The 13,951-nt window shown below is 32.6% G+C and overlaps 1 protein-coding gene across 2 annotated transcripts in view; it reads left to right on the top strand.

The window, feature by feature from the left end:
- Positions 1 to 8,065, top strand: part of TMEM196 (transmembrane protein 196) — a 62,777-nt gene extending 54,712 nt beyond the window's left edge. Inside the window, exons 2-5 of one of the 2 annotated variants that reach the window (XM_049785715.1) lie at positions 1,613 to 1,669; positions 3,445 to 3,699; positions 5,029 to 5,102; positions 7,745 to 8,065. In XM_049785715.1, coding sequence (XP_049641672.1) covers positions 1,613 to 1,669; positions 3,445 to 3,699; positions 5,029 to 5,102; positions 7,745 to 7,751 — 393 coding nt within the window. In that variant the 3' untranslated portion in view covers positions 7,752 to 8,065. The remainder of the gene's footprint in view (positions 1 to 1,612; positions 1,670 to 3,444; positions 3,700 to 5,028; positions 5,103 to 7,744) is intronic. The other variant, XM_049785716.1, reaches the window with a different exon arrangement.
- The last annotated feature ends 5,886 nt before the right edge of the window (positions 8,066 to 13,951 follow it).

Below are 13,951 nucleotides of genomic sequence, written 5' to 3'. Positions count from 1 at the left end.
CTTTCACTATTTGTAGTAAATATGCTCTCTGACTACAATTCTGATTCATGTTATGCCTTTGAGAGTTATGACTATAAAAATTTAAATTTTGCTTATTAATAGTAACAAAGGTTTCCCATTTTTTGTCTATGGTTTCAGCATTATATATACAAAATCCTTCCTACTTCATCAGACTTAAACATATTTTATTTTTTCTTGACACATTCATAGAGATTGAGGTATTTGAAGTATTCAAATTGTTTCATAAACACTTTCATATATGATGTTAGGGAAGATTAACATACTGTCCAAAATCACGTACTAAATTGATCTAATCATTTTCTTATTAATTAAAAAGTCCCTTGTTTGTCCCTAATCTGTCTAGATCCATCATTGCCAGCCTTATAATCATCATATTCCCTTTGAGATGAAGTTATTTGCAGAGAGAAATTTTTCTTACTATTCTTTAACCAAATTTTGTTGGCGCTTCTCACAAACATTTCTCATATTTCTTGGAATATTTTTCGTATACATTTTTAAATATGTGCACATGTAAAGTGTTCACAATCATTTATTTTATTATTTCTAACTCAAAAACGCAATATTTTAGAGAAATTCAGATGAAAATGAGCCCCAGCAAATTCAAATGACTTTTTTTTTTTTTTTTTTTTTTGGTTTTTGGGTCACACCTGGCAGTGCTCAGGGGTTATTCCTGGCTCCAGGCTCAGAAATTGCTCCTGGCAGGCACAGGGGACCATATGGGGCGCCGGGATTCGAACCGATGACCTCCTGCATGAAAGGCAAACGCCTTACCTCCATGCTATCTCTCCGGCCCCTCAAATGACTTTTTGATATTGCTGTTTGTTTTGCAAATCTAGAAAACATTGATGAGATTATTATTTATTTATAAATGCATTATTTTATTCATATAGTATACTTCCAGCCAAATATATGTACAAACATGCATTCAAATGACCCTAAATATTTCTATCTAAATTGTACAGTTTAATACTTTCTGATAGCTAACAAGTTAAAGTCATCATTAGATAATCTGTTGTAATTACATTAACAAATCATATGTCATCAACCTGATTACAAGAACTTACATGTCATCAATTGCTTTCTCCCACCTCTGTATTTTTCTAAGGACAATGTATGTTTCAAGGACAATATTTCTGGTATAATGATGAGGTACCTTCATAGCCAGTTTGGAGCCTTAGACTTTTGTTTGTGCTGAATTTCTTGCCAGAAGTGGATTTCTAATTGCAGATATAAACAAGTACATTGCATCACACACGTCTCCTTGAGAATAGGGAAGAATTAAGAGGACAGTTATTATTAGAGGGCCAAAATGATAAATTAATTTATTTCATATTTTTGCCTCATAGTAAAACTGACTCAAGTTTTGCTGAAATTCCACAATCATATAAATGAATCTTGCCAAGTCAGAGTTGTCACTAGCATTCACAGTTCTATTCCTTCCTACTTTCGAATGAGGTATATTCTTTGCAACCTTTGATGGGTAAGCAAAAACTTAAACTTCCCTGGAGCAAGTGTCATGAATGCTATGTGCTAAAACTAGAGACCCTTCTATTTCTGGGAGTAATGTAATTATATATTTTTTCCTTTTCAGTTTCTGCTCTGTGGTATATGTGGAATATTCTGTGCCAAAAAAAAATCTGGACTTGTAGTAAGTGTTTACTTTGTTTATATTTTGCATGAGCATTTGATATGTAAGATAGTAAAAAAATAGCCCAATTTCATATGCTATAGTGCTGTATTTACTATGAGTGTCTATGCTAATTTACCATGATTTTTCAAATCAATCCTGACCTTTTATTTATAGTGAAAAATTAAGATTATTAGAGATTATAACAAAATGAACAGACTTTTATATATTATTTAAATACATTAATATTTAATCCTTAATGATTTCTATCATTGACATTCTTCACTTTTCCAGTACATAGACATTTATATGAATTCTTCAATTCCCTGAAAAAGAGAGAACTTGAATTTATGGAAAATTTAGCTCTTTGATTATGGAATTATACCCAAGAATTACTAGTTTTATGTGACAATGAGGTGAATTTTTCAAAGTAACAGAAAGCTATTTTTTCTGTTTTGTTTTGTTCATTGTTTTGGTTTGGTTTGGGCTACACCCAGTGACACTCAGGGGATACTCCTGACGATAGGTTCAGAAATTGATCTTGGCTTGGGGGACCATATAAGACACGGGATCAAACCCAGGTTTGTTCTGGGAAGCCACTTACAAGGCAAAGGTCCTACCACTTTGCTTCACTCTGACCCCTTGAAATTTTATTTTTATAAAAATTTCTGGGATCAGTCTACAACCTTTGTGTTATTATAGTGACCTTTAATGTTTCAAATATTTTTAACTTTATTTTTATAATATAAAAATGTTGCCATATGCTTTGTGGCTATTATACTGGATTTGATACATATAACGTGTTTAGCTAAGTGATATTTACTGGAAGGGAATTTCTGATAACTGAGGTATGAATTTTCATTGACTATCAGGCAATGGAAAAAGTAAGCCATTTGGCTCATATTACTGAAGACATAGAAGCTATTGGGCTTGAATATATGAGTGCAAAATACTATTCCTCTCAGGGTTTTACTTGTTGGGTGAACTAAGATGACAGATATCTACAATTTTTTAGCATTTAGGCATAAATATCAAAACACATACTAGATTTTTTTAAATGCTGGGGACAGAGATTTAGCATAGTGGGTAAGGCATTTGCCAAACTGAATTCTATTCCAGGCATCCTATATCAGCACCTGAGCACAGCAACAAATAATACCTGAGCACCAAGCCAGGTGGAGATCTGAGAACTGCAGTGTGCCCCTTCCAAGACTTAAAAACAGAAAAGTCTAGGGACTGGAACAATATATCACAGCAGATAGAGTGTTTGCCTTGCATAGGACTGACTTAGGTTCAATTCTGGATATTCCATATGGTCCCCAATCATAACCTATAGTGATTTCTGAGGACAGAGACAGAGATAATCCTTGAACATCAATGGGTATAGCCTTCAGACCCAAAAGATTCTATTCTTAGATTTCAGAAAAGTAGATAGATTCAGTAGTAAGCACTGCTGGGTTTGACCTACAATCCATCTATTTAAATAGGACTCTACCTTTATATTATATTTATCTTAGAGTTTTTATATGCCATCTCCCTGACCTTCGTATCAAGGAATTATATCATATCATATATCTTATATCATATCAGGAAATTATAACTAATTAACCATTAATTCCTACCTTATGATGGCCTATGTTCTCTCTATTCAATTATATTTCAGAGGCACCTGATGACAGGGCATTCCCTGATCTCTGTAGAGGGATAGAAAAAAACTTCGATTTATTGTATGTCAGGAGAGTGCTAGGATCAGTTTTGCTTTCTTGACTTTCTCACTTCCTTTTGATTCTTCCCAGATGATCCTCTTTTCTGCCTGCTGTATTTGTGGACTCATTGGAGGCATCCTGAATTTTCAGTTCCTCCGAGCAGTGACCAAGAAGACATCTTCCCTGTACCCCCTGCATCTGGCCTCCATGTCTTTTGCGTGCATAGGAATTGGTGTCTGTACCCTTTCCTCCTGGCTCACGTGTCGCCTTGCCAGCTATGAGCAGAGGAGGATGTTTTCAGAGAGGGAACATTCTTTGCATCATTCACATGAGATGGCTGAGAAAGTGAGTGCCCTAGAGATTCCCTCTTGTCGTATCATCTGAAAACCACAGTCTACAGTTGGTGTATCTGTTTTCCGTGAGACTTTGAGAAATTGGTTTTCTGGAAAGGTTGATTCAAAGGCTAAGAATAGAAAATTAGGGGGCGGGTTTTGTGTGTGTGTCTTTACAATGCTGGGTACACCTAGTTTCAATATAATTTTTAGCTTGTCTATCTATACAAAGTATTCTCCGAAAATAGCATTTCATAAAATATGAAAAGCATTATAAATATGGATTTTTATGTATTAACTGAGGAGAGAAAACATGTAAACTAAATCCATTCTCCATTCAGTCTTGCCAGATTTAGAAATAGGATGAATTACCCTTTTTAGCATATCCCTTAACCTTGAAAGTAAATGCATTTGATTATGTAAATTAGATTTCAAGCATAAAGTGGCCTTTTAAAAAGGCGACAAAAGACCTTGCCTCTCAGCGCAGATATTATAATCTACATAAAGGTTCATTTAATTCTCATCTGAGAGTTATGCATATTTGGATAGTTTTACCTGTATTTTAAACAATGTTACTTGCATAATGTTTTGTGAAACCCATTCAAATAGAAATTTATATTTATTGCCTAAAAGGACAAAAGGCACTATCTGTTTCAACTATTGCATATATTTCTCAATTTTCTTAATTCAATTTCAGTTACTGGATTTATTAAGAATAAGTTAAAAACATCTGTGAAATTGATGATGTCCACATCATTTCTCTTTTTATCATGTAAATAAAATTACATAAGCCATCCAAAAATGAGTTGCAAGATTTACTAATTTCTCTTTTTTTAATTTGAAGAAAAAATATCTATTGGGTCATTATATATGTTCATTTTATATATACAATCTGTACCTATAAAGGAGAATAGATTTGTTCTAAGACAGCAGTGTTGAACAAATCTATGCATGTCCTTCAATGAAGAGTTGAGAGTAAAGTACCTGGTCTAATAAATTAAAGAAATGGGTTGCTGGGCCTGAGAGATGGCACAATGGTGGTGGTGGTGGGGGGGGTTCGTCTTGCATGGGGCTGACACAGGAGGGACCTGATTTGATTCTCAGCATCTCATATAGTTCCCCAGCCTGCTAGGGGCAATTTATGAGCATAGATCTAGAGTAACCCCTGAGCACTGCTGGGTGTGACCCCAAAACCAATCAATCAATCAAATTTTAAAAAATGGGTTGTTAAAAATAGACAATCATTATGTGTTTAGGCTATGGTTTTCTATGCTAGTGTGATTTTATTTTTGTGTCTATGTTTTTTGCAATATTTACTCTATGATTGTTATATTTATATTAGAGATTGAGGGCTATTGAAATAACCGACTTGCCCAGCTGCCCGGTGGTGCCCCCGACACCAGAGTTACCTACAAGGTACGCTGATTTCTAGGGGAGTTACCATGTTGTAATGTCACTGCTGCAAGAACTGCCTCTTCTTAGAAGCCATGATGTCAGCAAATCAGCCTGAACTGATGCTTCAATGTTGCTCTTCAAAGTTGTCATTTCCTGAGAGCTGCTTTGAGAACCTGACATAGATGCTCATGGCAGAGTCTTGCAGCCTGAAAGATAGCTGAATATTTTCAATACTCAGCCTGCCTACAATCATCCAAACACATTTCTGCTTGGATGACTCATGACTCCTTTATTCTCTGCTACATTATAATTTTGACTCAGTATCATCATTCACAGGCCAGAGTTTTGTTTTTAATAATAGTTGTGTCTTACAAAGACAGCGTCTCCCTTATGTCAAAACGGCATGAGCAAATAACTTAAGCTGATATTAATGTGGCAAAAATTCTCTATGAAAACTTCTTCCTGTAAAGTTATCTGCTATGCTACATTTCAAATTTATTTCTCATATTTTATTGCTAAAAAACAGATCATTCTTGCTTTGGTTAAATGGTATAATTATAGCATCACATAAATACTATGTCTCAAAGACAGATAGTAATATGCAAAGAGTCATACTTGTTTCTGTTCAAATTAACAGCATATTATTCTTATTAAATTAGACATGTGTATTTGCGCATAAACCAGAGTCTTGCATTCTTGAAAGTTATTCTCACTATTGTTCCTATTAATAACTTCCTCAGAAATATATAGAAGTCCCTATAAAGATGAAAGTTATTTCTTTTGTAAATTTTTTAAACTAGGTTTTCAAAAAATATTCTTCCAAAATATATATTAACTATATATTTTTATTTAATTTAAAAATATATATTACATACATTCATTAGCTATGTTTTTTACTAAATTTTGAATGCAACACCATTTTATGTAAATTGGAAGCACCTAAGAAACATCTATAGTTTCATTCCATAATTGCATTTTTCTACCAGTAAGAGTAACAGATAAAGTTGTAAATATTAATAAAGGGATTTTTGAGGCATGACTTCTATTTACTTTGTCACCAACAATAAATCCTTGCATGGCACATTAAACCAGATTTCTTTTCCATAAATTTTATTTAATTCCAGTAACCTCAATGTTTTCAAAGCTACTTTCACCAACACCTCTGTCTCTAGAATCATTTAATGAAAACATTTAGTCACATAGTTGGATGACTTTAGTCATTCAAATTTAGTCATTCAACTAAAGTTACTTCAATTAAAGCATCTTCAGCCCATAGAAGCAAGCTGCTAGCTCTAGACTAAATACGTTCATTCATTTATCCTAGAGAGATATGAGGGTTTAGGGTTTTTCTGGTGATTTTTCAGCACTTTCCTGGGTTAATTATCATAGATATTTAAGCTCAAGACACCACTCTAGGGTTTGAAAAGAGTAGCACACTGCCTGAGAGACAAGTCGCCAAAATGCACCACTTTCTCAGAATTTTTTTTAATGAAACAATCCCTTTTTCTATGAGACAATATAATTTCCAAGAAAAGTTCAGCATTAGACAATCCCTACCTTCAATTTCCTCAAGTCTTTCTTATTAGTAACTTTCAAAACTACTTAATGCAAAATAACGTGTCTTCTTTCTCTTTAATCTTTTTAAAAGACAAAAATGAGAAATAATACCTTTTCACATTTAAAATAAACCATTGGAAGAACTTCTACAATAAAAAATCTGCATTATTTCTTTTAGTTCTCCAATACTAGAAGTTCAATAAAAGCAATAGGTACAAGATAATGGAAAATATTATTTCCATTTGAATTATTATTTACCTTTTTTTTGCAAATAGGCTTACTTAAAAGTGTGAATATGTTGTTATTTTTGCTTTTGCCTAAATAACACCTATTTGGCATCTAAGTGTTTTATATATATTTATAGTATGGTAAAATTTATAAATGTGATGTGTCTGAAAATTCTTCATTAGTTTTTATTGTGTAGGGAAGGATTGTTTTATTTTTTTTAAATAAAACTGAATTCAAAGTACCTATTATTTTTATTGAGTGAACATTTTCTAAACATTGCATTGGAACATTATATGTTAGTTCACCATTTTCACCTAAATTGTTATTGACTCTCCATGTAGTTTTTCTTTACTTCTTATCAACAATGCTTAAAAAAACATGGTGAGGTTTTATGGTTGTTTCATTGTTTGTTCTTTTTTTTTAAAACTGTAATAGCAGTCCTTAAAAAAATCTTTTCTATACTAATTTATTAGGGGCCCATCGTTTTAAGAAAGTTTATAAAAATCTCTGTCTGGATCTTTTTCTATAGAATCAGAGATTAGATTCTCAAGCATTTTGCTCCCACTTTCAGTAGAGAAGAAGCCTATTATTGGGAAAACTTGGGCATATAAGATCTTCCTTCTCCATTCTTGGTGAAGACTTTCTGAAATAAAGACGAGTAATGGGAGACTGAAATTATTTTGTACGTGGAAAAATTTGGGCCTAACATATTGTCACTTCAAAAGATGCCATGAAATCTCATTTTCTTACATGCAATAATTTTAATCCTTGTCATTCCCCAAATGTAGCAAGTTTTTCAATAATGTGACATTTCTGTTGTACAAAATCTACATCTTATCTAAAAGTGAGTACTAATTATTTCATTTTTTTCATAACAGGAAATGACAGATATGAGCAATGGAGGACCACAGCTGATCTTTAATGGAAGAGTATAATCATGTTTTAAATAACTGAACATTTTATACCATTTTCAAATACCAAAGGACCAGGAGAGAACTACAAAAACACCTCTTACATTTGCTGTCATTTCTCCTGTGCAAACACTAAAATTATTCTTTTTTAATTTTTCCTCACTTGTTTTCTCAATATTTTTTAATTGGGTGAAAACTTTCCTGAAATGGTCTAGAATAGAAATTTCAACAGACTTTCTGGTTGCTCTATGTAAGACCTATCAGAAAAATAAAGATGAGCCAGAAAGATTCAGAATGTATCAGACACTGTTTGTCTAGCATGAGTATTAGATTTGTAATAATCTCTTTCATATAAGTAAACTAAAAGTGAATATATTAAGAAATAATAACTTATTGATGTCTTTGTTTTGAAAGACACAATAGTAGTTTATTTATGTCTTCGTTTTGAAAGGAATGCCAAGATACAAAACCTCAGCAATGCCTTGTTATAAAAACATTGTAATTATTTTTGATTTGTGAATGAACAATATTTCATAATTTATTTGTAAACAACACAAACTTAAAACATACACAAGAGATTTTTTAGAGAGACGATATTGTTCTGTATGATATTTTTGCATTTTTGCACAAAGTGAAAAGTTGTACATGAATATCACTTAAGTAAAATAAACATCTTTTAATTACTTACAATGCAGGTGATCTGCATTTTAGTGAATGAACTTAAAAGTCTGTATGAACATATACTACTGTAAATATAGAATATATACAACATATATTTATAACATCCATGAATTACAAAAGAAGTAAAAAATATCGGGGCCAGAGAGATAGCACAGCGGCGCTTGCCTTGCAAGCAGCTGATCCAGAACCTAAGGTGGTTGTTTCGAATCCTGGTGTTCCATATGGTCCCCCATGCCTACCAGGAGCTATTTCTGAGCAGATAGCCAGGAGTAACCCCTGAGCACCTCTGGGTGTGGCGCAAAAAACAAACAAAAACAAACAAACAAACAAAAAGAAATAAAAAAAACCTGTGATTCTGTGGAAAATATTAGCAACAGACTGTCACCATAAGATGATTAGACTTTTCTATGCCTAAAAATCTAAATTTTTATTTCTGCTGTTTGCTCATTTTTTCATTCTTTTTATTCTGTTTGTTCTTTGTATACATGTTCTGGCTAATATTTATGGATCTGACTGTCCTAAATAATGTAATATAAGATAGATTATTATAAGTCTATATTTTACCATGTTATGGCATTCATGGAATGGTAATAATTAAAATTAATTATAAACAAAATAACTTTAAATTATCTACTTCTATATTCATATAAACAAAATGACTTATAGTCCAATAAATTAAATAAAAGGACAGATGTTGTATACCCAAAAGATGAAGTTATAATTATCTTTGCTATGATTTTAGGGTTATTTTTACAATAATTATAAAATAATAACAGAGTATTTTTAAGAATACGTTTGACCAAGGTACTTAAAAACATATTCTATAGAAGAAATTTAAAAATAGTGTAGCTTGATTTAATTCATCTCTTCCATAATGGATTGGTAAAATGGAAACTGTGATATTCGTCTATAGGCCAGAAAACAGCAGGTCTTTGTGAAGATTTTTGTTTTGTTTTTGGAACAAGCCCGGAGATGCTCAGAGGTTACTCCTGGTTCTGCACACAGGAATTAATTCCAGTGGAACTTGTGGGGTCATATGTGATGCCAGAAATCAAACCTAGGTAGGGCACTTGCAGTCCTATTTCTTCAGCCTTTTTCATTAAAAACTTTTTCCTATATAATTTCAGAAAACAGAAAAATAACTATAGTATTGAAATACATAACATCAGTGCACCGTATTTTTTTCCAAATCTAACTAATTTTCAGGTAATTTATGAGTTTTTTAAAACAATACAATAACACCATTAATATCTCTCTTGAGAATGTTTTGATTTAGAAACAACGTTAGTTATTTAAAATATGCTAAGGAAATAATATTTCTGGTTAAAGGAAATCTGATGATACTTTAGATTTAGATCAACATGATTATCACCTACCAAATTTCAAAGCTATTTAAAAGTTCTAGCTCTAGGGTCCTGAGCAATAGCACAGCAGTAGGGCATTTGCCTTGCATGCAACTGACCCAGGAAATACCTGGGTTCATTTCCCGGCATTCCAAATGGTTCCCCAACCCAGGAGCAATTTCTGAGTGCATAGCAAGGAGTAACCCCTGAGCATCATTGGGTGTGGTCCAAAAACAAAATAAAAAACAAACAAATGTTCTAGCTCTATATATTCAAATAAATAATTTGACTATAGTTATTTGGTGTAATTTTTTAAGTCTCTCAAATTTGAATAATTTTGTTAACAGTATATTATAGATGTTACAAAAATGCAATGCCAAATAGTGAATTAGTATTTTCTTTGTTCACTTGATGTCACAAATAAGAATGATGTTTACCAATGAAAATATTAATTATAATATATATATTTTTGTGTGCATATGGCTCCACTGAATTATCCAAGGGTGTAGTTTTGTACTGAAAGAATAACCGCCAACCTAATTTTAGGTGGTACTCTTTGTAGACATGTTTGTATAATACAGAGTTTGATATATTAGTGAGCTGTAATAATGCCCTTTGAAATAATTTACAAAATCACACAGCTAAGGACAAAATTAAGCTTATCACTGCTTTGACATAGAATTAAGACATATACTCATCACAATTATCCAATTAGTCAACAGTGTATTTAACCAAGCTTATGTATATATTTATATGTAATTATTTTTATCTGATATTTTCAAAACTCAGTTATTTAGAGCAATTTAGTTGGAGTATGATTTTTTGAGATAAAAAGGGAGAAGTTAGGAATACATTGTTTTAAGTACTTGAAAATTTAATATTCACAACACTTTAAATGATGATATAGCCTATTTTTAAATGACTACATTAAAGTTTAGAATAAAGATAATCTCGGAAAAAGTATTGTGATTTTAAATTAGGAAGAAAACAAAATGAAACTAGTTTGGTTACTTGCAGTAGAAGCTAGTAGAAGCTAGCTACAAAGGGTGGTCATATAAGAATAAAAATTGAATCCTGCCCCTAAATTTTTTTATCCTACCTATGTGTGTGTCTTTGTGTACATCTCTGTGTACCTTATTGTGAGTTCTTACACACATATAACTGTTTTGAAGTGGTATAATGGAACATGGTACAGTGACTTTACTGACATGTTTGTGTAATAAAATGGTTGAAACTACTGGTGATGTGGCATTTCATTGTGATACCAAAAATAACTTTGACCAATGACTAAGTGAATAAATGTGGTTTTCTGAGACTGGAGGGAAGATTATATATAACATATATATATATATAGGTTTTATATATGTTTCTATATATAATATTAACATGACATAATATGATATATAATATATTATATGATACATATATTTTATATAAATATATATTGACTTTAGGGTCACATCCTGTTGTATTCAGGAGTTACTCCTGGCTCAGAGGTCAGAAATTACTCCTGGCAGGCTGAGGGATCATATGGGATGCTGGGGGTTGAACCTGAATGGGTTGCATGAAAGGCAAACATCCTAACTGCTGTGCTATGGCTCTAGTCCAAGGAATATAATATTATAAGTGAAGCAGGTCCAGCTGGAAGATATGAAATTAAGGAAGGGCTTTATTTGAGATTAAGTCTAATATGTCTTATCTGGGAGAAAGAATAGGATAAAGTGAAAGTGTTTGAAGATACCAGAAAAAATGAGGGTTCTATAACAGTGAGGTCACCACAGTAGGAAATAAGATGCAGATCTTAGGAGATTGAACTTGCTATTGGTTGAACTGCAATTGTGGAACTTCACAAATAAAATCATGATAGGGGCTCTGCCCTCCCATTTGACCATTTGGCTGCTAATGGTATTTGGAGAAGATGATTCATTGTGCAGTTTTTTTTTCTATGTATTTTCAGCCTCTTCAGAGTTTATCATCTCCCACAAATTTACAGGAGAACAATCTAGTCATCTAACAAACAAAAATATCCTGAAAAGTTTTCACTTGAGTCTTAATAAGGAAGAATTACATGCATTTAATACCACTGAGGAAGATTCTTTTAACTTGATTCAGAGCAATCAATATAATTTTTGATTAGTGGAAGCACTGCTAGGGCAGACTAGACCCGATGGGTTGTAAACTCATTGCTTTAAGATTTATCTGTCATTATATAATTAATACATGCACTTATTTGCATGTAAATTAATTAATTAAAATACAATCAAAGACTAAATTTACTGATTCAACAAGTTACAGTTCAGTTGGTGACTAACAACATATGGAGAATATATTGTACTAGAATCTATATGTTATCTTAGGAAATGGACAGAATGGACAGAGAACTGAAGACCAACCCTCAGTACTTGACACTAGTTTTTTCCACAACCAGCCAATTTTTACTCAAATAATCAATGCCCAGGATACTGGCAAGTACTTCATGAAATTTGAAGCTGATAGATTTGCAAAAGTATCTACTATTGGCTAAACAGATCATCAAGTTGAGTAATTGCCTTTAAGATTTTATGTTTAAAAGACTGGTTCATGAAAAGATTTTTATAAATTAAATATTTTGTTTGACAGGTAAGTACTTGACACTATTTTGCAGTTTCTATGTTAAAAGAAGTTTTCTCGGGCCAAAGAGGTGGCGCTAGAGGTAAGGGGTCTGCTTTGCAAGTGCTATCCTAGGACAGACCACAGTTCGATCCCCTGGCATCTCATATGGTTCCCCCCTACCAGCCAGGGGTGATTTCTGAGCACATAGCCAGGAGTAACCCCTGATTGTCAAATGGGTGTGGTTCCCCACAAAAAAGACATTTTCTGAAATTATACCGTGCATCACAACTAATGTATTTCTTTTGGGGGAAGGTAATAATATCAATATGCTGTCATCTGTTCCTCACTAAGCTTCAGAAATGACTTGTTTAGAAGTCATATGTCCATTAATACATTTGCAAAGATTAGTTAGCAAAAAACTTAGGGGAAACTTAGTGTTGATTGGTTATTGCAAAGTTTCCAAATAAACTTTAGAACTTTGCTCCTTGCTTTTCTTTATAAAATTGCCTAATAAATCTTATGTGATATATTTTATTCAGAATGTGTGATGTTTAAGGCACTTAACAATTTCAAATTCATAAATCAGAGCTTGTCAGCTACATGTAACTGATTACCAAAACCAATTACAGAAACAGATTCAGAAGTTTATAGAAAAGTAGATATCTCTTAAAATTGTAGTCTTTTTTGTTTGTGTGTGTTTTACTTTTTTTGCCAGAAAAGTGATTTAAACTACCAAGGCCTTTTACTAACAATGCATTGCTCAAAAAAAAAAAAAAAACTTTAGCAATGTCAAACTGTATAGCTGTGCATTTTTGTTTCAATATTGTTATTGTGTATGTCAAGAAATTATAGGTAGATCACCTCCAGTTCAGTGGAAAGAGATAGGCTTTGAAGAGGTAGGTTTCATTTTTACATGCCTTCACATCCATAAAAACTTTCTCTACACGCAGGGGTCTTCAAACTACGCCCGCAGGCCACATATTGTATTTATTCCCATTTTGTTTCTTCACTTCTAAATAAAATATATGCAGTGTGCATAAAAATTTGTTCATAATTTTTCTTTTTATTATAATCTGGCCCTCCAACAGTCTGAAGGACAGTGAACTGGCCCCCTGTTTAAAAAGTTTGAGGACCCCTGCCAGGATCCTGATCCAGCAAGCCTGATGTATGTACACTAATCATCTTTTTAAGAGTGGTGCAAGGAGAGACACCTGCAATGCATAAAGCTTAATCCTGACTCTGTACTTAAGGAAAACTGGCAGATATGAAGGAGACTATAGGTGATGCTGATATCAAACCTGGACCATGTACAGGGCAAGCATCATACTCATAATACTATCCCTCCAGCCCCAAGAAGATGTCTAACCACTCTCCAGATGATGCCTTTATTTGTTACATATGGGCACTAATGAATATTATATTCAATAAATATAAATTCATTCAATAATTTGATTACTAACATTAAATAACTTGATTTAAGCATATATATTTATTTGAGTCATGAATATATTTTTGATTCATATACATTTGAATCATGAAATTTCTGTGCTCTTTAGCA

The sequence above is a fragment of the Suncus etruscus genome, chromosome 13 (assembly GCF_024139225.1).
Source record: "Suncus etruscus isolate mSunEtr1 chromosome 13, mSunEtr1.pri.cur, whole genome shotgun sequence".
NCBI classification, from domain to species: domain Eukaryota; kingdom Metazoa; phylum Chordata; class Mammalia; order Eulipotyphla; family Soricidae; genus Suncus; species Suncus etruscus.
Note: the sequence above shows the minus strand (reverse complement) of the source record. Positions and strands in the feature narration are given on the sequence as shown.